We start from the raw sequence: 25,768 nt of genomic DNA on the forward strand, positions 1-25,768 counted from the left end.
CCAGTTGCTGTCCTGGCCCATCAGGATAAGCCGCTGGTAGGCTGGGACACTTCGTTTACTTAAGTTTACCTCCATGCCTGTGGACGCTCGAGGTAGACAAACCGTCTCGGCCCACCAGCGGTTTATCCTGATGGCCCGGGAGGCAAAGTTTGCCAACCCCGAATTATAGGATCGGTTTATCATAGAATCATAGAATATCAGGGTTGGAAGGGACCTCAGGAGGTCATCTAGTTCAACCCCCTGCTCAAAGCAGGACCATCCCAGCCAGGGCTTTGTCAAGCCGGGCCTTAAAAACCTCTAAGGAAGGAGATTCCACCACCTCCCTAGGTAATGCATTCCAGTGCTTCACCACCCTCCTAGTGAAATAGTGTTTCCTAATATCCAACCTAGACCTCCCCCACTGCAACTTGAGACTATTGCTCCTTGTTCTGTCATCTGCCACCACTGAGAACAGCCGAGCTCCATCCTCTTTGGAACCCCCCCTCAGGTAGTTGAAAGCAGCTATCAAATCCCCCCTCATTCTTCTCTTCTGGAGACTAAACAATCCCAGTTCCCTCAGCCTCTCCTCATAAGTCATGTGCTCCAGACCCCTAATCATTTTTGTTGCCTTCCGCTGGACTCTTTCCAATTTTTCCATATCCTTCTTGTAGTGTGGGGCCAAAACTGGACACACTACTCCAGATGAGGCCTCACCAATGTCGAATAAAGGGGAACGATCACGTTCCTCGATCTGCTGGCAATGCCCCTACTTATACAGCCCAAAATGCCGTTAGCCTTCTTGGCAACAAGAGCACACTGTTGACTCATATCCAGCTTCTCGTCCACTGTGACCCCTAGGTCCTTTTCTGCAGAACTGCTACCTAGCCATTCGGTCCCTAGTCTGTAGCTGTGCATGGGATTCTTCCGTCCTAAGTGCAGGACTCTGCACTTGTCCTTGTTGAACCTCATCAGGTTTTTTTTGGCCCAATCCTCTAATTTGTCTAGGACCCTCTGTATCCGATCCCTACCCTCTAGTGTATCTACCATGCCTCCCAGTTTAGTGTCATCTGCAAACTTGCTGAGAGTGCAGTCCACACCATCCTCCAGATCATTAATACAGACATTAAACAAAACCGGCCCCAGGACCGACCCCTGGGGCACTCCGCTCGAAACCGGCTGCCAACTAGACATGGAGCCATTGATCACTACCTGTTGAGCCCGACGATCTAGCCAGCTTTCTATCCACCTTACAGTCCATTCATCCAGCCCATACTTCTTTAACTTGGCGGCAAGAATACTGTGGGAGACCGTATCAAAAGCTTTGCTAAAGTCAAGGAATAACACATTCACTGCTTTCCCCTCATCCACAGAGCCAGTTATCTTATCATAGAAGGCAATTAGGTTAGTCAGGCATGACTTGCCCTTGGTGAATCCATGCTGACTGTTCCTGATCACTTTCCTCTCCTCTAAGTGTTTCATAATTGATTCCTTGATGACCTGCTCCATGATTTTTCCAGGGACTGAGGTGAGGCTGACTGGCCTGTAGTTCCCCGGATCCTCCTTCTTCCCTTTTTTAAAGATGGGCACTACATTAGCCTTTTCCCAGTCATCCGGGACCTTCCCCGATCGCCATGAGTTTTCAAAAATAATGGCTAATGGCTCTACAATCTCATCCACCAACTCCTTTAGCACCCTCGGATGCAACGCATCCGGCCCCATGGACTTGTGCACATCCAGTTTTTCTAAATAGTCCCGAACCACTTCTTTCTCCACAGAGGGCTGGTCACCTTCTCCCCATACTGTGCTGCCCAGTGCAGCAGTCTGGGAGCTGACCTTGTTCGTGAAGACAGAGGCAAAAAAATCATTGAGTACATTAGCTTTTTCCACATCCTCGGTCACTAGGTTGCCTCCCTCATTCAGTAAGAGGCCCACACTTTCCTTGACTTTCTTCTTGTTGCTAACATACCTGAAGAAACCCTTCTTGTTACTCTTAACATCTCTTTATGAATGGGTCATAAAAAATTTCCATTTTTACTTATACATCTTTGGGGGGGGGGGTCGGTTTATAATTGAATATATACGGTATGTTCTCCTACTAACATAGTAATTTGTTTTTACACTATAACCATGATCCTGTAAAGTCTTAAGCAGACATGTAACTTTATGCACTCTGCAGCATATTGTGCATCAGAAACTCATGTTCTGAAGCAATATAGAAATAAGGAGTAAATTTTTAATGGTGAGAGTAATTAGCCATTGGAACAGTTCACCAAGGGTCATGGTGGATTCTCCATCACTGACAATTTTTAAATAAAGATTAGATTTTTTTCTGCAAATTATTTTGGGGAAGTTCAATGGCCTGTGTTATACAGGAGGTCAGACTAGATCATCACAATGGCCTCTTCTGAACTTAGAATCTGTAAGCTATGAGCCAATTAACTTCCTCTTGTAAGGAAAGCTGGAGACAAAAAGTTGCAGGCAGAATCCAGGAGAGCAGGAAGACAGAACAAAGTATCAGGCACCTGGTTGCAGAAAAATGGCTAATCCCATGGAAATATGCTAAATTCTTATGGCTACAGAATCACTGAGCCCACAGAGCCTTGAATTATATTAGAGCAGTTTGTATCTCAGAGCTATTGTTCCAGCCTTGCTACAGATTCAGGCAGGCACATTGCTTTAATTACCATTCTCTTCATTTTTCTGAGGTTTGCCTGATGGCCGTAAGAGCTAAACACATATTTTAAATGAAAAGGAAAGATTGTGGAGCACAATACTCCAGCAAAGATCAAATTCTTCAGTAAAAAAAATTTTTGCCCACAGAATTGCAGAATACACAGGGTCCTCTATGTCAATAGTCCCATCAACAGGACTATTCATGCAGAGAACAGTCTCAAAATCAGGGCCTAGAGCTGCTTATGCGAACAGTTTTCCAGCATTGCTCACAGCTGAAGGGACCAACATCTCCATTGCAATGTAGGCACTGTTCCACAATACAGCTCCATTTCAACAGCCATAAGTGATATTTATCATGCAAGAGTGCACTTGAAGGAGGCATAAAAATTGTGATTAGTGAAAAGAAGGAAACGCTAATTTTGCTTTCTTATTGCTTTTGGTTTTGAACATTGCTTGATGAGCCCACAAATATCAAATAATGCGGGCTTCTAGAAGCAAGAAGTTTGAGGCAAAGACGTGCTAATCTCAACTTGAAAGTGTCTTTGAGATATTATCAAGGCTAAGAAGGTTTTACGGCATATGACAAAGAGGAAGATGAATAACGTAAACATACAAATACATTATTTTTCAGGCACATGTGATAGTGAATAAAAAGACTATATTAAAGCTGTAATTTAATCCTACAGACCAATTTCAAAGGGAGGCTTTAGGAGAGTTTGAAAGAGTTGCACTGCTGCAGTGCTGTGGTATAGACTCTTACAACAGTGACAGAAGGGATTCTTCAGTAGCTGCAGTAAATCCACCTCTCAAAGGCAGTAGCTAGGTCAACAGAAGAATTCTTAAGTCATCCTAGCATTGTCTACCCTGGGGCTTACATGCCTGAATGATACAGCTAGGTCAATCTAACTTTCTAGTACAGGCCAGCTGTTGATTTTCTTCATGGAGATTGTGGAGAAGAATCTCTCTCCCCTCCTTTCCCTACTAGCTCTTAATTTTAGTACCTTTGCCCATTTTGTCTGAAGAGTCAATTAATGGCTCCTAAACCCCATAAGACCCCCATTTTAGGCCCTGTATCCTTCTACCTATCCTCTCACTAGGAAGATACGCATGACAAAGTGATAACCAAAACATCATTCCTTGAACAGCAGGCCAACGTTGCTGAAAGCAATACAAAGCTCTGCTTTAACAATCAACATTGCACCCATACTAGTGTTATCAGTTTAAAGTAGTTCACAACAACATTACTTGTAATGAGGCAAGACTAAATCATCTGTTTTTTTTCTTCCCAGGATAGCAAAAGATTGCATGGCAAGACACATCGTGACTAACAGCATCAGACAAAATCATTACTGCCACGATGAAAGAATACTGAAAATCCTAGACAATGAGAAGAATAACCTGCTCTTCACGTTATGGAGTTGTAAAAGATAGTAGGATGGATAAACATATTCTGATGAAAATCCAACCAAGTTAAGACCAAAGTTTATTACAGCTGGAAGAAATCATCAATGACAAAGAAAAGCTTTATTAGGGAGCCAAGTATCATTGGATAAAAAGTACAGAAAATTAGAGGATTCCTCTCAAAAAAAGGATGGGTTGGTTACATAAAATGCAGTAATATTCAATTTATTTTACTCTATAGGGATGAGATATATGATAGGATTTATAGCAAATGAACTGTAAATATCATTGGTGTAAAATGTCATTGTGTATTACAGATTCTAGTATACAACAGTATCAGACATTTATAGCTTGGTTTGGACATCATAAAGCCTATTTAAAGAGAAATTAATTCAGCAGATGACAGGAGGATGCAAACTCAAATGTCTGAGATGAACATAAAAACCAAGGAAGAGGAAAGTTAGAAGAGGTGGATGTTCTTGCATGAGAACATCTAGGCCTAAAGTTATGTTTCCCATTATATAAACTTACTCATACATATCCCCGAAACTTACAGTGAAACATCTGAAGTGCTAGAAGTGTTAACAGTGCCCTTAAAGTTAGATGCACCATCTTGCTTCTTGAGCAGAGACCCTGACTCTCACAGAAATGGGATGAAGATTAATTTAAGAGAAAGCCAGCTTCTTTTTTTAAACTTTCAGATTTGTATTAGAGCCTTTTTGTACCCAGTTTTATATCCAGTTTGTACCCAGACTGCTTTTAAGTTTCTACTTAATTGCTCAGATTTTAACTCAGTCCCATAAAATCAAATTTGGTGTTGAAAGCTTCCGTATTGCTCCATGTGTGTTACTATTGGTCAATATTTAAGAATTGCCTCCAAAAATGTTCCAATAAATTTGTGAGCATGCCCTCTTGCAAGCAAATTGGTGATAATGCAGACACAAATGGGGGGTTATATGTGCACATTTAGCATACAAGTTGTGGGTATATTTTGGAAATATCTTTGAAAATTACTAACTGAAAAATAACATTTTGGACTTAGTTATATTACAGGCAGAGCTGGTAGCACAGTAAACAGGTGAAGTTGCCTAACGACTCCCATTATAAAGCCCAGTTTTCAGTTGCTTCAAACTTTGCCAAAAACTTTATTTGCCTCAGGCGGAATATTTTTGGAACCTTTCTGCAAAAGTAGTTCATCAATTTCGCCGAACAAGGTTATGGAAAAATATATTGGTTTGCCCATCTTAAAACCATTTCACCATGTTTGTTGCAAAGTTATAATGCCTTCATTCTTTGGAGCAGGGAAGTGAAATTTGGCAGGAAGTCACCTTTGCTGTTCCCATGGAAAACCAGCCCAGATTTGGCCAGGTTATAAACAGAGTTGGGTGGAAAGAGGTTTTCCCATTCTGCATTGAGGCAAAACAAAGCCCTATCAAAAATGTTTATGAAAAACCAGAAAGACACCCCAAAAAGCTAACATTCTGGTGAACAGTGACATGGGATGTCAAAGTTGCTGCTCTGGCTGATTCAGAGCAGGGACTTGAACCTGGGTCTCCTACATTCCAGGTGAGTGTCCTATCCACTGGGCTTTTAGCTAATCATCTCTCTCCCCATCCCCTGAGAAACTTTTCCACAAAAAGTTTAGGTTCCGACAAAGTAGCATTTTCTGAAAACAAATGTTTTGTCAAATAACTCCCAGCTACCTCCGTTTATAAACCTTGGAGAGGGGGCGGGGGGAAACAGCTCACACATGCTCAGTAGAGACTTGACAAGTGAACTTTCCAGATTCCGTCTGAACTGGGCATGCTCCAGCCCCAAGCTGCAGAGTGGTAAGCAGGATTTTCCCTGCAATTGCCACTCCTGGATGCTGCAGCACCAAGCATCAGAACTGAGACCAGGGAGACTGACATGCAATGCTCCCCCTGCTGGTGCCCAGGCAGTATGGCAGCCTGTCTGGAACACAGAGGGGACAGAAGGCAGTGGGGAGGGCAGTGAAGAAAGTAGATTGGGATAAGGAAGTGAGGTGGGTTGAGAAGAGACTGGGAGTGGGAGGTCTGTGGAAGTTTGGGCCTGGATGGGCAAGGAGACTGGATGTAGGAGCCAGGGCGGGGGAGACGGAGATCAAACAAGAAGCAAGGGGTAGTGGGGACAGACTGGGGCAAAGAGCCTAGGAGGGAGACTGGGAATGAAAGCCAAGATTGGGGATAAAGGAGACTAAGGCTCTGCTGAGGAGCCCAGAGCAGGAGATGGGGACTGGAGTGAGGAGCACAGAGGAGTGAGAAATAGGAATGAGACAAGGAGCTGTGGGTGATAAGGGGGAGAAAAGCGGACAGGGCAAAAAGGGTCAGGTTTGAGGGGAGATTCCTCAAGATTCCAGAGTCTCAACATTTCTCTATTGTCAGCAAATATCTGTGAAACCCTCTGGCAAAGTGTATGTTTCATCCTGCTCTAGTGGCTAGCCCACAAAGGATGACAGCTTACGGTTGGTATCAGTAACTTCATTAGCTCTACTAGCAAAGGTCTGTGAAGTGGATCTAAAGGCTCAAACCCTGCTGATGTCCCATGTGGCTATTCCCATAGAATTAATTTTCTGTTTTTCAGTTTGTTTGTTTTTTAAACCTCAGAAATTACACACACAAAACTACATTAAAGAGAACATTAAGGTTGCAAAGTCAAGTACTCAAAAGTTAGGACATGCCAGAATTGAGTGCTTTGCAGCCTTCATGGTCTTAACATTTTTGTGTATATATTTCACACAAAAACTATTTTAAATTGTCTAGAAAGGAAATGTGCCCTGTTCTTTAACATAAATTCTACATTTATATAAAAATATTGTGTTTCATTGCCTGTGAAAAATGGCTTGTACATATGCTATCTACATGTGTTTTCTAATGTATTTGCATTCTGCTGAAAAGGCAATAAGAAAGAAGCAGCTAAATTAGTCAATACAAGATTTGCACTCTGAACTCAAAGTACACCTACAGAACCTGAATATCAATTGCATCTATTGAAGAATTGGACTTGGGGAGAATAGAGCTACCCTTAAAGAAAAAGTTGAAAAGCATAATCATCAGGATAATTTTACAGACTAACAATTGTGAAATTGTTACTCTTAAAGTACAAAAATAATTAACAATATTCTTCAGAGTGAAAAAAATTAATCCTGGTCCCAAAAAACACTGCAGCCAAAAGTTTTGAATAGTACAAGAACACAGAAGTGTTATTCATATAAGTAAAAGATGAACTCTTAGCCCCTATCAAAGTCAATAGCAAAACTACCATTTACTTCAATGGGATTAGGATTTCACCCATTATCCAAATTAGCTCAAACGGGGCCTAATCCTATTCACATGATCAACTCAATGGGAGTATTTGTAAGAACTAACAACATGAGATTTTATCCATATATTGTTATTGAAAAGGTTGGGGGGTGTTACCATAGTAAGCTATGGTGCAAGCTACTGAATAGGTTTTACAAGTGAAAAAAATCTGATTTTAAATTACATTTGAAGACTTCAGCTTCACATTTAATTACCAGAAATAGGTGAACTATAAATGAATCCATTCATACTATGAGATCTATAATTTCTCAAAGAAACAGATAAAAAAATGAAATCAGAATATTCTATTAATATTACTGTGAAGGCCTCAGGTTTAAAATCCATTTGCTCCATTAATTTTTTATGTTTAAAATTGATCACATTCATGAAAACCCAGAATGTGAGCTATGCTCACTGATTCCACACTCAATGCCCAAGGAATGTATGCACAAATACTGTGCCTCCCTAAAGTAGACCATGACACAGCCACGTACCATCTATGCATCGCACTCCTTTCACCTTCTTCTTTAGGCTTAAGTCTTGTTGGGGGCAGGGATTAAACCTCTCACTCTTTGGGAAGCGCTACAGAAACAATTTTTACAAATCAATGCACATCTGATAGCTAAGCACCAGAATATGCCTCCACGGGAGGCTCTGGAACTCCTGTCACTGGAGGATTTTAAGAACAGGCTGGAAAAACACCTGGTCAGAGATAGTCTAGGTATACTTGGTCCTGCCTCTGTGCAGGGGCGGGATTAATGACCTCTTGAGGTCCCCTTCACCCCTACATTTCTATGACTATTAGAGAATAACTAAGGAAAACAAATCAGTACATTTTTGTAGGTATTTTAGCTCTGAGTTAAAAGGAAGGAGCCAAAATTCTTACCTTCTCTTACTCTTGCATTATAACAAAAGGCAAGAAAAAGGTTTAACACATAGCTGGAGAATATTTTACTTGCATATAGCTCAACCCACAGAAAACTAAGAATTTCAAAATTGGATTGTTAAAACTAACATCTCTCTTGATACTTGACCAAGCATGTCACAGATAATAATGCAAGCCCATTAACTTGTCTTAATGAAATTTCCAAGGAAAGAGTGGCATAGTGTAAATGATCTACTGAATGGCTTTTGCTGAAATGTGCATGATGGCTTTGTAATTCACAAAGGTGTTCTGTACTTAATGTCTAGCAAGTCCTATTGCACCAAATATAAATAATCAGACAATACAATGTAAAAAAAATAGTAACAAGAAATACAGGTTTATCCAGTTTTGACTGATTTACAAGTTAACCTGTAATCTCATATTTGGGGTAAAACTGACCCCTATGCAGAAGGCCAGCATACAAACTATGCACTGTTTAAACACTATATTTGAGGACTTAAGTGACTTAGGCTACATCCTCACTATGGGGGGGGGTGTCGATTTAAGATACGCAAATTCAGCTACGCAAATAGCGTAGCTGAATTAGACGTATCCGAGCCGACTTACCCCGCTGTGAGGACGGCAGCAAATCGACCTCCGCGGCTCCCCCGTCGACGGCGCTTACTCCTACCTGCGCTGGTGGAGTACAAGCATTGATTCGGAGATCGATTGTCGCGTCCCGACGAGATGCGATAATTCGATCCCCGAGAGATCGATTTCTACCGCCGATTCAGGCGGGTAGTGAAGACGTAGCCTCAGTGGTACATAGGCCTTAAACTTGCTCTGCGCACAGGTTTTTAGCAGATATAGTTTAGTTTTCAAAAATAAGTCAAATATTTCTTTCAAACTATCAGATCACTTTTGAGATAAAGAGATGCTAAATTCTATTAGCACAGAGGCCAAAATTTTGAAACATAGGTGCCTAAAATTAGACTCTGAAATCCGTATTTAGGCAGCAAAAGAAAAATGGCCTGATTTTCAAAGGGTAGATTTTTTAAGGTTCCTGAAGATGATTTTAGGGACCTAACTAAAAACACCTAAGTTTCAACATTTTGCCCACAGCAGGGCTTAGAATCAGGAGATCTATACTTTATCTCAACTCTGCCACAAACCTAACCGCTCACTTGAGCTCTCCATTCTGTAAAATGCATCTGTGATAAATGAAGGACAGGGGAACTTCCTTTTATGGGCACCCAGCCAGCCAGCTAGCTATAAAATCCATGTTAGTAGCTGTTCTCTACTTGCTTTACCTGTAAAGGGTTAAAAAGTCCATAAGTAAAAGGAAGGGAGTTGGCACCTGACCAAAAGAGCCAATGAGAAGGCTAGAACTTTTCAAAATTCAGGGGGGAAAAATCCCCTTTGTCTGTCTGGTTGTTCTCCCAGAGAGCAGGGACAGGGCTGGAGCTATGCTGTAAAAGCTTGTGCCAGGTATGAAAATCATCAGATCATACCTAGAAACTACTCATTTAAAACCCCAGATGTGTCTCAGAGGGATAGCTGTGTTAGTCTGTATCCACAACAACGAGGAGTCCGATGGCACCTTAAAGACTAACATTTATTTGGGCATAAGCTTTCGTGGGTAAACTGGGTTTTTTTACCCACGAAATCTTATGCCCAAATAAATCTGTTAGGGAAGATCCTTGTTTAGGATCCATCTCATGGCCACTACAGGATTGTTTTCTATTCTGTAGATTGCTCCCCATTTTACATTTAAAATGATGCATCCAGCTTATATTTAAAACATGCTGTGGATATTATTTGTATCACCATAGTGCCTAGAAGCCTGGAAGTCATGGACCATTGTACTAGGTGCTACCACTTCTTTTGGAAGACTGCAGCATTCCACAGACTAACAAACCACGCCAGCCGTAAGATTTTTTTTTTTTTCCTGCTAACCAGTCTAAATCTTCCTTTCATTAAGTTCATCCCTTTACTCCACTTGTAATGTGTTAAACTCCTTGTTTTCCTTTGCATATACCACTTTCAAACAGTTGAGGACTGTTGGACTCCCATCCTTTTATACAGGCTAAACTACTTTAATCTTTCAATCATTTCTTGCAAGTTACTCCACCCAACTGATCCTAAACATTTTTTGCTGCATTTTGTTCTTTTCTGAACTCCCTCCAACTGGTCAATATCTTTATGGCAATGAATTCCCCAAAACTGAATCATTCCAGGTGCAGTTGTATCAGTGGAGGAATATTATCTTTATGTTTCATGACAAGACGTCTCTCTAGTCGTCCAATAGGTCACTACAATTCTGTCAGTGACAAAATACTATGTACACACAAACTAGACACCTGAAATTGAGGCATTATGCTGTGAATTGGTTTATCTTAATGCAAATACTGCATACCTGTAATATCTGTGTGTGGCCTATCACTCCACTGGTCTCGCTTGACAACGACACCATATGCTCTGGAAAATAATTCTGTTACAATAGAACGTATTATTAAAACTTCCGTAAATGTGAATCCAAAAACCTTCAGATTTCTCTTAGACATATAAACAGATCCACCACCCAATTGCACAGAGCAAAAAGACAATGAGATTTCCCCACTCTCAAATAATTTAGGAAAGGGGGGGGAGCATTAAAATAGCCTCAAATTGTGGTATCTTGTAGATTCACCTGCTGAGTTTGTGAGAGCAAACTTCAAAGGTTTTTTTTTTTTTTCTTCCCCCACCCCTCAAGATTTCAATGCAGGGATAAGGGTCTGCTGAGTCAAGTCAGGAAGGCCCATACTTAGGGTATGTCTATACTACAAAAACCTGTGCCAGTGGGTCTCAGAGCCTGGGTCAACTGACTCGGCTCACACTATGGGGCTAAAGCAGCAGTATAGATGTTCCTACTTGGGCTGGAGCCCAGGGTTTGAAACCTGCACAAGTCCCATGAGCCGAGTCTGTTGACTCAGGCTCATACTCGCTGCCAGGTTGTGGTTTGTTGTGTTTTTTATTTTTGTTTTTTGTTTATTTTTTTGCAGTGTAGCTGTAACCTTAGATTGTCAGGTAATCATTCACCTGCCCCTTCATGCTGTATAGGCCAGCCCTAGGCATCAATATATTACTATCTAGGAAGAGGGAAAATTCATTTAAAAAGGAACAATTTGTTGAAGTTGATATGGTATCCCAGTGGAAGGAGGAAATAAGTGGGATACACTGTCAAAAACATTTATTTAAATCGCATTGAAACAAAATGTTGGTTAATATATTTTATGCTATATTTTACTAATGCAGAAAAAATCCTCTCTGATTTATTGTGAATGCTCTCTTTATTCTGCATGATATTAATATGGATCAAATGGTGGAAACTTGCAAAAATACAAAAGAGATATTATAGGCCAGAGCTGGTGTAAGTCAGCACAGCTGCACTGACTGAACTGTAGCTATGCAGGTTTACACCAGTTGAGGATTTGGCCCCAGATCTAAAATTATAGTCTTTTATAATAGCTCCGACAATTCCCAAATTAAATCCTTCAAAGTACGTAAAGTAGCTGGTCACCAGAGACTTTCATTCCAAATGATCGCGTGTATTATTTTTAGGATTAATTAAGTGTTTTTGATACAGTGTTCTAAATTCCACCTCCTCTTAGGATTGTACCTTTCTTGTTGGGCCCTGATTGGTTAGTCTATATTGCCCACCAAGGCTGGTTGACCATGGTCATGCAATGTACTGGGTCTAATTATATAAAGTCATTTCCATGGACCACTATAATATCTGACACCCCCCACACACACACACTATTAATTAATTTAGCAACATCTCTGTGAGATGGAGTTATCCCCATTCAGAAATAGGTAATTGAGGGAGAGAGTGATAAGTGATTTGCTCAAGATAATACATGCAGAGCAAGGAACAGAACGCAAACTCTTGTGTCCCTAAAGGTATGTCTGCACCACAGCTAGAAGGTGTAAATTCCAGCTTGAGGAGACATACCCGCATTAGCTCTGATCAAGCTAGTGTGGTGAACTAGAGTGTAGTCACAGTGGGGCAAGTAGGGAACAGGGTGATGGAGTATGGGGGGGAGCTGCCCTAAGTATGACCTTGTTGGAGACCATAGATTTGTACTTGGGCAGCTAGCCCTTCCCAGAGCTCACGCTGTGGCGACTACACTGCTATTTTTAGCACACTCGTGCAATTGGAGCTAATGCAGGCATGTCTCCTCAAGTTGGAATTTACACCTGCCAGCTCTGGCATAGACATACCTATAGTGATTTAAGATCATTCTTCCTTTCCTTTTAACAGGTCACAGGTAGATTTAGGTTCCGTTTCATTTTACGGCTCACTCTAAGTCCTCCTGCATTTCTGGCATTCCCCCTCATCACTATGCCACATGGCTTCAGATGTCAGGGCAGCAGTAGCAGCTGCCCAAACAGTGCTTTTAAGAAGACAGACTTACCACTGGGTGTTTAAAAAACTCATATTTGGCATAGTTTTTTCTAAAATACAGTCTATTTTCTTCTTCAATTCCCCAGTTTGACTGAACTTCAATTACCAACTCGTGGTCTTCTATAATTCTTTCTGTAAAACAAAGAAAAATACATAGCCTTGCACACAAGCCCACCATCATAGTAAACCCATGAGAACTTAGGCTCAGACACAAATGAAGAGTTATGTTCAACCCAACATGAACAAAGTAATATGAACACCTTCAATTCATCAAGTGTGTTTTACATTTTGTCACCAAAGTCAGTATTCTATACAGTGCTCTTTTATAAGCCAACTCTGCTCATGAAGCATGAATGTCTGCAGTAGGTGAGCAAGCTAATTTTCTCCTCCTCTTCCTCAAACACCAATAAGGTTTTAAAATCTCTCACATAAATGCAAAATGAGGTATTGCCTCTTCCAAAGCCAACTTATTACATACTGTAACGTTTTTACACAGCTTGGAATAGAGAGATGGTGATTTTGGCAGCTAGACTTCTTAGTTGTATAACTTCCTTCTTTGAGAAATTAGAGACTTGGAGCCAAAATTAATTAAGGGGAATGGTTAATTACCAAAACACCCAACATTCATTCATAAAGCGTTTTTTCACATTGGAAGAGTTCATCCTGAATTACTCAAGAGCTGGCAAAGCTATTAGAAGTGATCCCATTTGTATAGAGGTGAGCTCATTAGCTAGGTTGGATGCCAGACATTTAGATCTGCAAAGCCATGTGGGGAATTTGAACCTTTTGAAAACCAATTCTGATTGCTAATTAACTTTACAGTAATTGGGGATTTAGAAAAATCTAAACAAAATGGCAAACAAAGGACTTATGTAAATAGATAATAAATAACCAATCAATTCGCCTATGTCTGCTCCAGAGTTCTTTCTAAAGATTTCAGAATACTGTTGCATCTCCTCTGCAAGCTGTTTTTAATCTCATTTTTGACAGTTTCCTGCAATGTAAAAAATACTAAACTACATTTGTACAAAAGGGAATATGGTTTAGAATTTAAGGCCCCAATCCTGCAAAGAGTTATGCATGTGCTTAACTACAAACTCTAGGAGCACTATCATTGATTTCAATGAGACTACTTAGAGTGTGTAAAGGTAAGCCCATGCATAACCTTTTGCAGGATTGTGACTAAATTTATTTCTGTACATTGGTTTTTTTTAAGTAAGTGATATCCAAACAACTCATGTATCATTCATGCTACAAAGAAAAAGAATACATTTCAGTGCACAGGAAAAAATTTGGTGGGCAATTTTCATTTTGCTGACAGCATGAACCAATGAGGAAACAAGTTATTTTAAATGTAAGCGGGGAATATTTTTTCTGGAACTTTATTGAATTGTACTTAAAGGGTCACTGTCAATTTCAAATCTAATTAATTCCAACAAATCAACAATTTAAAATAGTTTCAACTACTGTTCCTGGGTCCCCCTGCCAATTATACAATTTTACACAACAACCTTATTTTATTTCTCTCTCCCCCCCACCCCAGTATTGCCAAAATGCAAGAGCACAATATATTTTAAATAAAAAAAGAGAGAGAGAGAGAGAGAGAGAGAGACTGGGTTCTATGTATTTTCCTTCTCGTTTTTCAGCCTTTAAAAGGTACAGCCAGTTCATATTCTCAAGCTTTATTCCATGAGGGCTTTAAGCTTAATTTACAAAAAATTACTGAAACTCTTACATAGTCACTTTAGTCCAGGAGCTGGGGCTTTAAGAAACACCACATATCTCAAGACGTGAGATAAAACTGAGCTGGCAACACTGCTTTCCAGGACTGTGTGAACAGAATGATTGTAATGCAGCAAAACACAAAATGTCCATTACATTCTTGAAATACATTGGGGACAAATGTTTGTTTCAGAAGGTGGAGGAAGTAACTGGGGAAAACTGCCATTTTAGACGTTATTCTGACTAACAGCATTGTGAATCTGAAGTTGAAGGCAATCTGGGTGAAAGTGATCAAGAAATGATGATTACGTGACTCTAAGGAAAAAAGGAGCAAGAGCAGCAAAATAAGTACAATGGCCTTCAAAAAAGCAGACTTTACCAAACTCAAAGAAGTGGTTGGTAATGTCCCATGGGAATAAAATCTAAAGGAAAAAGGAGTTCAGGAGACTTCTCAGTTTCTCAAAGAGTCAGTGTTAAAGGTACAACAGCAAACCGTTGTTAGGACGAATGCTAAAAGTAGAGCACTGCGCGGATACAAAATTTGTACCTGCGGATGTGAATATCCATGGATATAAAGCGGATACCCATGGAGCTTCAGGGCTCTACCAGGAACCACAGCGGCCTGTCAGGCCACCACTCACAGGAGCAAGAGCCCAGCCCAGGCAGCTCCTCCAATGCAGCTGTACTGCCCCCAGCCCTGCCCACCGGGGTGGGCACCAAGCTTAGCAGCAGCTGTCCCTCATCATGCTAGTGTATGCAGGCAGCTCGCATGCTCCTGGAAAAGAAGTAGCGATCTTGAAGAGGAAAAACAATACACTTCTATCCCTTAAAAAAAAAAAAAAAAAAAAAAATGCTGTACTAAGGTAACACAAAGGCCAAGATTTTCAAAAAGGTTAAGTGACTTTGAAGGCCCAAATAGAAAAGCGTGGAGCACCTGTCCCTGCAAATCAGACCCTATTTATGGTATCTCAAGTTGGGCACACAAAATCTTTTAAAAATTACTTTGGAATATCTTGGCCCAGAAAGAATTAAAAGGGTAGGAGTACAATTGCAGCCTCTTTCCATCAATGGTCTTCACTTCTTGTGGCAACATCCACCTTCACAAAACAAGAAATACTATCCACAGCCCAAATACAGTCAAGTCTGCAGACCTAGATTAATTACTGTGCCAAGTCGTCTCCAAATCTCCACTGAGTAAGTAATTACATTCACACAGCTAAATTCTACAAGTAGGAAAAAAAAGTGGGCTCATTGTAGGCCACATATACGGATAGTGCTCATGCAATGATTAGATCAATTGTTCATCTTAAACGGTTATCTTTTTAGTTAATAATACAAATTAGAATTGGTTAACTCCTTGATTTGACTAATTTTATTTATATTATAATCCCAATGTATTTTTTAATATTCTTTAGCACTTGAAGGAAGTATGAGAAATTAGTTAACCATATAGTTGTTTATGCTCTTAAATAAATGTTATAAAAAAATCCACCAAATCGGCTTCCTCTGATGAAATGGTGACAAGGTAAAAAACTACCTTAATTAAAGGGACTTTAATTAAACATTTGACATTAGTCCTGAAAACCCGCTATTATTATTACGACATGCCTAATCCAAAGGAAAAATGCAGCAGCCCACCATAATCTACTAAATACCATAGGATTTGGGAAATAAATGACCTTCACTCCCACTGAATGACTTATTTATTTTTTTAAAACAACAACTCAGTTGGGACACTAACACCACATATCTATTCAAGGGACACCATCCTAGGACCTAACCACATCAGCCACACCATCAGGGGCTTGTTCACCTGCACATCTACCAATGTGATATATGCCATCATGTGCCAGCAATGCCTCTCTGCCATGTACATTGGCCAAACTGGACAGTCTCTACGCAAAAGAATAAACGGACACAAATCGGACATCAGGAACTATAACATTCAAAAACCAGTAGGAGAACACTTCAGTCTCCCTGGTCACTCAATAACAGACCTCAAAGTGGCAATTCTTCAAGAAAAAAATTTCAAAAAAACAGACTAACATGAAACTGCAGAACTTGAATTACTTTGCAAACTGGACACCATCACATTAGGCCTGAATAAAGAGTGGAAGTGGTTGGGTCATTACAAAACCTAAACCTAATTTTCCCCCAAACTAATTTCCCCCTACTGTTACTCACATCTTCTTGTCAACTCTTTGAAATGGGCCACTCTCATTACCACTACAAAAGTTATTTTTCCTCCCTTGGTATCCTACTGTTAACTGAATTGTCTCGTTAGACTGACCTCACACTTGGTAAGACAACTCCCATCTTTTCATGTGTTTATACCTGCTCCTGTATTTTCTACTCCATGCATCTGATGAAGTGGGTTCTAGCCCACAAAAGCTTATGCCCAAATAAATTTGTTAATCTCTAAGGTGCCACAAGGACTCCTCGTTGTTTCAACCGATATAGTTTCTCAAAAATTCTCTGTGAAAACCAAACTGAACCAGGCACACAGCTTTTCTCCAAAATGCATCTTTAATATTTATGGAAAAAAACATCAAGAACTGAGGTGCTGTCTTAAAACAATTTTTTGTTGTTGTTCTGCACCAGTTTTTACAGAAAGCCAGTGCTGTTCTGGTATGCTATTTGAACTGTTAAATTGCTGGCACTGTGACATTTAAATAAATACCATCTCCTGGAGTCTTGCTTCTTGGAACAAAAACAAGACATACTGCATCACCTCATAGATAGGTAAAGATCCTGGTATAGCATATGAACTCTACCCAATGGATTTTTAAAAGGTAGCAGATTATAAAACTTCTAATGTAGATTCAGATTACTTTTTAAAGGAATTGAACTATTAACAGAGTACTATACTTTAAAACAATCCTGTGATTGGATTACTTTTCTTAACAATGCGGTCTATCCAGTCTTGAATATGAATAAGGACTCCCTAAGACTACAGTACAATCTCTGGGCAGCTCGCAAACAATACAAAGGAACTTCCAGGAAAGTAATCAGTAGAAATCATTGCACTCTCAAAATGCTGTTAAAGACATTAAGTCTCAACACCACAGTAAGGAATTCTTAGACATTTTCCAGATTGGTGAACTGAAGCAACAGAACTCATACGAGTCCAAAACTCCCCATCCCCTGCTCTAACCAGTAGACCACACTTCCACAAAGTTTTCAACGTAGTTTATACTACCTTGCCCAGCTCTTCCCCCTGAAGGCCTGCCTGATAAATGCGGAGATCGTCTTCAGGCAGAAAGGTGACAAGGCTATTTATTGGGACCTATGTAAAAAGGCTTCTTTTGGCTGTGGACATCTTTCAGCATCCTCAGAACCACTTCATCTTATGAAAACATACAATTACTGATTCTCAGCAGACTAGGTTCCTAACTGAAACCTGTCACAGAATGAAAGGAATTGGCAAAATTCTATCTTGGTTTTGGATGGAAGAGTTTTACCCCGGGACTTGGTTTGTTCATCCTCTTTTTCTAGAAATATCTGGATAGTGGCCACCATTTCCTACTACTCTGGCCTGCATTTATCATGGTCCAATATTAAGAGTTTCCTTCATTCAGGGGAGATGCTGAAGCTGATGAGTATCTTGAATGCTTTCTGGCTTGTGTCCTCTATCTTATTGGGCTCTTCGACTTTTCTTTTGGGGAGAAGATTTCATCCTTGCCTGGGGATTTTTTCCTTTTCCTAAATAGTGCCCTTTTGGGGGCTTAGCCTGAGGGGAGGGCTTCAGGCCTACGTGCCCTCGCTGAGAAACCCAAGATCCTCCACTTGGGAGGAAGGAGAGGCAGAAAGAATGCCAGACTCCTTGCTGTGAGACTCGATTATCCAACTGAGAATACACGTAGGGATGATGGAACTTTTCTTCTTTGAGGTGGATTGGACTGAGAGGCAATTAGATGAATATTTGGACTTAGCTTGCAAGAAATCCCTAATCAACAAAGATGGGTCTATCTGCCAGGTCCCAAGTGCTGAAGGTGTCTTAGGAGAAGTCTCTAACTCTGTGGGGCCTCAATAAGCCATTAAAACTCCATCACCTTTCTCACAACAAACCAAAGGTCCACAGGCTTGATGCAATCATGGCAGAGCTCCTCTTCTGTGGCACCCAGACAATCTGCATACTCCATTCTAAATGACTCTGCCATGCTGGAGAAGGAGATCAGCATGGAGATCCTTCCAGAGAATAAGGGAGTGGGGGAGGATGAGGACGTGTCCTTATGCATAAGGAAAAGGGGTGGAAAGTACTGCTCACCTCTTCTCCAAAATTTGGCTTCAATCCAGGATAACTAACAGGGTAACACAGGATTCTCTGCATCCAGACAATGGCAGCCAGAGTGAGAAAATCTGGAGAAAGGCCACAACTAAAATCTGGATCTCTGTGGGTATGTCAGAGCCGCCTTCAATATTTTCAAGAAGAAATGCACACCACAAACATTTTGGAGTGGCTGACAGGTCCATAATTCATAAAGGGGTGTGTGAGATATATGGTGCTACATATAATTGTTTTACACAATAGCCTCAGTTATGAATAAAAACTACATCCAGGAAAGCATGAAGTTCATGTCATACTGACTAAAACTACGTCTACATTTGGAGCTGGGGGTGTGATTCCCAATTCAAGCATATAGGCTTATGCTAACTCTCATCGAGCTAGCACACTAAAAATAGTATCAGTCATGACAGCATGTTCAGCAGCAGCACAAGCTATCCGCCCAGAGTACAGACCCACCTAAATACTCTGGGTACATACTCAGGTTGGTAGCTTGTGCCACTGCTCACCGTGCTACGGCTCTGACAGATACAGCTATTTCCTACAATGTTCTGGACAAACCTTATTGAATTAAGTTAAAGTACCTTAGGAATTCATTGTATTAAAAATGCAAATGGTTATGTATTATTGTGGGATTGTATGTAACATCTCTAGGGAGGAGATATGACAAATGTCTCCTGGGAAGTGTTATGAGCTTCAAAGGCCTATTTTAAAACAACAGGCCAGATAAGTAGTATATTTTGGAGGGGGAGAAAATTAAGTGGCTTTCCTAGGAAAATACCCTGGGGAGGGAATGCAAATTCCCCACCTCCGGACCAAACCTTTGAAAGATTTGCCTTGTGGAGAAACCCATTGTACATCTGATCACCTAATTCCTGGTCTCTAAGGAACAAAGACCTAAACTGTATAAAGGAGAAAAACAAAAATCACGGATTCATGGGTGTGCTAGTTCCACTGGAAAACCCCTTGGTGGTGTCTGCAGGACTGTTTACCTGCCAGAGCCCTTGTTGAGTCAGGGTAATCTCTGGTAAGATAATTTGCATGCGTGTAGGTTCTTTTTAATGTTTTCTCCATAATTCTTTTACTTTAAGAATAAATGTGATTATTTTAGAAAGAACTATGTGGTCACTTAACTGTGGGCAATTATGCAGTTCATAGCCTCTGAAGAAGAAAGGCAAACCGGCCTGCTGAGGCAGTCTGCTTTGCTGGAGAATTCAGTGGGCAGCATGGAAATCCCCGGATAGGTGGGAGAGAGAGAGAGAGAGGTACGTCTCTCCTCAAGACAGGTGATGGCAGGGGAGCTGGAAGTCTCAGAGCAGACCACAGAGGGATAATAGAGGTGCATTAGCCCAGAACTGTGAAAACTGCAGTTATACTACTATTTTTAGCATGTTCGCTTGATATCTACTGGAACTGGGAATCACACTCCCCTCTCCAACTGTAAACATAGCCTAAAGGCTTGTCTACAGAGCTCCTCAGTTTGGACTATGGAGGTGTGAATTGTAGCACACACTAGTGCACTCCACTGTGTGGACACTGCTGTTGCAAACTACAAGGTACCTAGTTCGCATTAACATGGTCCTCTTTAAACAAGACTATTTAACTGCAAACTAAGTACCTTTTAGTTCATGCCCTCAGCATCCACTTAGGGGAATTACAGTGAGGCAATCCAATGCGCACTGCAATTTGTACACCCTATAGTCTGAATTGTGGGACTGTGTAAACACAGCCTAAGAGTCAAGTGCTACCTTTTATTCTGCTAAAATAAATCTGGTACAGTACCTGTATATGAAGAACAATAGTGACATCCAGTGGATATTTAAAAAAATCCCACACACCTGTGATAAGCGTAATTGTTAGAGAAGGAATTGTAGGTTAAACATTTGAGAAAAGCATAATCAAATATATTCTAGTATTTGCTGTCCATGACAAAGGTAAAAAAACACTGTTTAAAAATTGTTAAAAAATTTATGAGGTCTACCGGATTCTGAAATAATTTCTGGTAAACACATCCCCTTTCAGGGTACATACCCATCTGAATGTGCAAGTAGCTACTCAAATATATGTACACAGATGAGAGCATATTCCAATGACTTTGTGATAATTAATGTCATTTTTATATAAACAACAGCTGACTTGTGGCTTTATTTGCAAATAAAAAGCACCATGTTCAGTTCACACTGATTCATGGGGTCAAAAAAATCACAAGTATTTGGATAGCTGTTGGATATTAGTGAAAATGTTTGTGTCCATGACAGATTCAGGAATTTTAACATTAATTATTACTCCTCATACAAAAAATGTTTTACTGGAAATGAGCTTTTTGCTATTTCCTGTTTCAAGTGCTTCAGTCATTCACCCAGGCAGTTGAAATAAAAAAAAAAAAAAAAAAAAAAATGTGGTGTGTGTCTGTCTTAGTGGATAAATCACACAACAGTACAATACATAGCAACCAGTCAACCAAACTGTTCACAAACCACAATCTGAAAGTTATTCATCTAGTATAGTACTTACAAATAGTGAATTCATTTGCTTACAAGAAAGAAGATCAGTTTGTGAATATATCACACACCTAAAAAGGGTCTAAATTTGTGTCATAATAATAAATAAGAATAAGAATAATAAATAAGAATAAGAACAAACAGAGTTGGTTTAACTATTAAGTATTACAGAAGGAGGAGGCATCCTGAAAGAGAACTAATCTCCATACCTACTGATACCTTGTTAGTCTCTAACATCAGCCTGAAGAAGGCAGACTGACTACAAAAGGGAAATATAGTCTCTTACTAAAATTACACCTGAAGGAGAACCAGACATCTCAGAGGATTGGTTAGGGAATGCAGTACCTTAGTGCTGGTTCACATTCAGCAGAGCTCAGTAGTTACTACTGGAAGAGTTTGTACGCCTAAGTGAAACAACTTGATGGTCTCAATCTCATTTTCTAGAAGGAATGGACATGTCTCAACATAGTACTTCATAGATGTTTAAAAATTCCCATACTAGCCCCTTGTTCGAATATCTTAAGAAAAGTGACAACTAAACGATTGATATTTCAGCAACAACTAATAACATTAGGATTGAAGGGTTCCAATTACATGACAAAATATGTATTGTATCAATAACTGTTACAGACTGGGCCAGGAACCATTGCAGAGTCACTTCTTTTGGTTTCTAATTAATTTTTGTTTTCCTTAATGCTTTTTACTAACTTTCTCCTCTATTACAAACACCCGTCTTATTGATAAAGAGAGAAAATACGTCTATTATTTATACAATAGCTTTAGGCAATAGTATCCCTAGCTTTCTCCTGATAGCACATTTAGTCAATGTACAGTCCTGACCCAGTTTTAACTCTGACCTTATTCTCTGAGCTGGAAGCATCTTACAACTGATGCACTCAGGGTAAAAAGTTAGAAATATCTTTGAAATGTTACAAAGGAGAAATAACTTTTTTTCAAAAATATTTGCGGCCGTCTTTATACACCATAAAAGAGCAGTAAAGTGCAAAAACAATTTTAGCTTTGTGGTTCATCTTTAAAATACTGCTGTTAAACATAATACAGTATGTTCTGGCTGGGTCTGTGTGTGTGTGTGGCATGTGCACAGACAGCCTATACAGAGTGTGGCTCCTCCCAGCAGGGAAGGACCCCTGACAGCACAGTGAGAGAGTATGCTTCCTGAAGGGGAAAGAAAAAGGGCTTGAAATCAGTAGCACCAGAAGCCGGAAGGGAGCTGCTTTTGTTCGCTCTTCCAATACTAAACACACATTTTATTGTTACTGAGTTTGTGACTGTGTCATCATTCCAGGGATTCTGCCTGCTTATGCTAACCCACAAGGAGACCAAAAGGTTGGGTAATAATACACTCTAAGCTGCACAGTTGGGTATCATTTTACATAAACACACATTGTTCGCAGATGACACTAAGCTGGGGGAAGAGGTAGATATGCTGGAGGGTAGGGATAGGGTCCAGAGTGACCTGGACAAATTGGAGGATTGGGCCAAAAGGAAACTGATGAGGTTCAATAAAGGACAAGTGCAGAGTCCTGCCTTAGGATGAAAGAATCCCATGCACTGCTACAGTCTGGGGACTGACTGGCTAAGCAGCAGTTCTACAGAAAAGAACCTGGGGATTACAGTGGATGAGAAACTGGATATGAATCAGCAGTGTGCCCTTGTTGCCAAGAAGGCTAACGGCATATTGGGCTGCATTAGTAGGAGTGCTGCCAGCAGATTGAGGGAAGTGATTATTCCCCTCTGGTGAGGCCACATCTGGAATATTGCATCCAGTTTTGGGCCCCCCACTACAGAAAGGATGTGGACAAATTGGAGAGAGTCCAGCGGAGGGCAATGAAAATGATCAAGGGGCTGGGGCACATGACTTACAAGGAGAGGCTGAGGGGGGATTTGATAGCAGCCTTCAACTACCTGAAGGGGGGTTCCAAAGAGGATGGAGCTCAGCTGTTCTCACTGGTGGCAGATGACAGAAAAAAAAGACCAATGGTCTCAAGTTGCAGTGGGGGAGGTCTAGGTTGGATATTAGGAAACACTATTTCACTAGGAGGGTGGTGAAGCACTGGAATGGGTTACCAGTGGGAGGTGGTGGAATCTCCATCCTTAGAGGTTTTTAAGGCCGGCTTGACAAAGCCCTGGCTGGGATGATTTAGTTGGTGTTGGTCCTGCTTTGAGCCGAGGGTTGGCCTACATGACCTCCTGAGGTCTCTTCCAACCCTAATCTTCTGTGATTGGGCCAGACTCTCTGGTGCAACAAGGAGCAATCAGCACAAAACACAGAGGTGGCCAAGGTGGCCCCAGTCCTGGAACTGCTAGGTATCAGTACAGTTCCCTCCATGTGGTAGAAGCCTGCAGAGGGCTTTAAATTTACCTCACATCACAAGAGTCTTCTAGAAGCTGTAGATGCAAAAACATTCCAGCAATGCCTCCCCCCCGTTCTCTAGCCATACTCCTACACTGGCAGTCATTATGGTGTCTCCATGCCACATAGGGAGAAGAAAATTTCATTATGCTGGGCAAATACTCTAGCATTATTGACTATTCTTTTAGTTACAAATTGAATCCAGGTGATTTCATATCTGCTGATGGGGGGAGGTGGGGGGGGTAACTGAGTTGTTTTATGACTTGATTTATAGTAAATTTCTCCACTATAGCTCTCCAAAAAAATAAATGTAAAAAAAAAAAAAAAAAAATCACAAGATATTGTCCTACTTTTTATACTGAAAATGGTATTTAGACTGTCTGAGTAAAGTAACTTTTAAGTTGATGTCTTCTGGGAGAAGACATCTACACTAATTCTTTGGCAAAATAGAGAGACCACTACAACAACACAACATTACAGTGGTTACCTAAACACACAAAAGTTGGTATCTGTCACATTACACATAAATAAGGCAGAAACATTTACACTTTATATGACAACACATACCACCAACAGGGCAAATATAGTTGTTGAAGCGGAAGTATGAATATCTTGATTTTTGTGGGCTTAAAATCTTAAGCTTAGTTGTTTTTATGTAGGCTTCTTTTGTATTTAATATGTAGATTGGGGGAGGGGGGGAGTTTAAAAAATGTAGGTAAATTTCTCTGGAGTTTAAATCAAAACCTCACCAAGCTAACTGACTGTATTGCAGTAGGATGTGGACAAGTCTACTTCAATAGAAAGATGTAATTTAGAGGGATAGACGCCCACTGTCCACATAAAAGTATGAAATACGACAGCTCTTCTGTCCTTTGTATGAGAGATATTCATCGACTACGCTCTCTCAAAAATTTCAGCTGGTTGTGTTGGAGTTGCACAGCTACTATTTGCACTAGAATACTGGCCCAGCTCTTTTGCTGGAGGTAAACAGGAGCAAGTCAAGAAAGTAAAAGGGGGGAAAACTGTCCAAAAAAAGGAGGAAAGAACTAAAAGCCATTTATCATAAGTGTTAAGAATCTATGTCCTCAAGACCCCTGCTTCAGATTCAGATCAAGGTAATTTGGGATCAGTGAAAGAGCATGCCTTATGACTCTGCACCAGAAAAAAAAAAAAATTGGGAAAACAGAAGAATGAGTTTTAATAGCTTCCTAGTCTTATATGTAGGAAAATTATAGGAAAACAAAACAAAACAAAAACCCCACAAGCAGCTATGATACCTTTTTTATGCCATGAACAAGGCAATCTTACCTAGACCTATGCGAGGAAGGTGTTCAAACAGTGTCCAGCTGTGGTCAGCTATGTAATGATTCTTCAGTATTAATAGCTGGCATACATCTCTGGCTGTTACATCACTTGGCACTTCCAAAGCTCTGCTAGTGTCATCCTCACTGTATACTTTAATTACCTGCAAAAACAAGGAGTATATACAGGGAAAGCTAAAGTGCCCATACATTTAAAATTGCACAGCATTGGTTACATCAGCCCAGACAACTTATTCATCTCCAAACCTTATGACTAAGACAAGAACCTAAAAGTGTAACATGAAATACAACAAAAGCAGAAAGCTTCCATGTCCCCTTCTAGTAACTGGATCTCCACATTAATATGAGACAAGGATGGTGCTGCAGATGACGAATGGTACAATTCAAGGATCCTGAGAATGAGCTATACAGAAAGGTTAGTGAAACCAGGTCTGAATTTGTTGGAAGAAATTAGACAAAGAGAGGTGAGCTAATTTGAGATGTATGTAATTCTGTAGGGAATAGAAAGGATAGATGCCACAAGACTGTTTGAATTTTGACAAGCAAGAATCAGGGCATTAAAAAAGGATTGAGACACAAGGGAATGGAAGTAGAATTAAAAACATGCACCTGAACAAAAATGATACATGTGAAAGATTGCCAGGGTCTATGAGCAACTAGGGAGTAGTTCAAAATATTGTAGGAGGGAACATAGCACAAGTGGACAGATTTATTTGCTCATCTTCTGTCCTAACAACTGCCAAGTTTCTTCCTATCGTATTACATTCTTTATATAAAATTTGTAATTTTCTGGTAATCTTCAGCAATGAGGAGTTGTTGACTTGAAAATTTCAGTAAAGATCCACACTTCTGAAAATGGGGAAATGTGTATTATTTAAA

The 25,768-nt window shown here is 40.3% G+C and overlaps 1 protein-coding gene across 1 annotated transcript in view; it reads right to left on the minus strand.

Annotated features, from left to right (window-relative positions):
* The window catches only part of GRB14 (growth factor receptor bound protein 14), a 101,284-nt gene that overhangs the window by 25,024 nt on the left and 50,492 nt on the right, over nt 1–25,768 (minus strand). Inside the window, exons 3-5 of the mRNA XM_065413445.1 lie at nt 24,876–25,032; nt 12,696–12,817; nt 10,655–10,729 (exon numbers count right to left, since the gene is read on the minus strand). Of these exons, the coding sequence (XP_065269517.1) occupies nt 10,655–10,729; nt 12,696–12,817; nt 24,876–25,032 (354 nt within the window). The remainder of the gene's footprint in view (nt 1–10,654; nt 10,730–12,695; nt 12,818–24,875; nt 25,033–25,768) is intronic.

Source organism: Emys orbicularis, chromosome 11 (genome assembly GCF_028017835.1).
Source record: "Emys orbicularis isolate rEmyOrb1 chromosome 11, rEmyOrb1.hap1, whole genome shotgun sequence".
Taxonomy (NCBI): Eukaryota; Metazoa; Chordata; order Testudines; family Emydidae; genus Emys; species Emys orbicularis.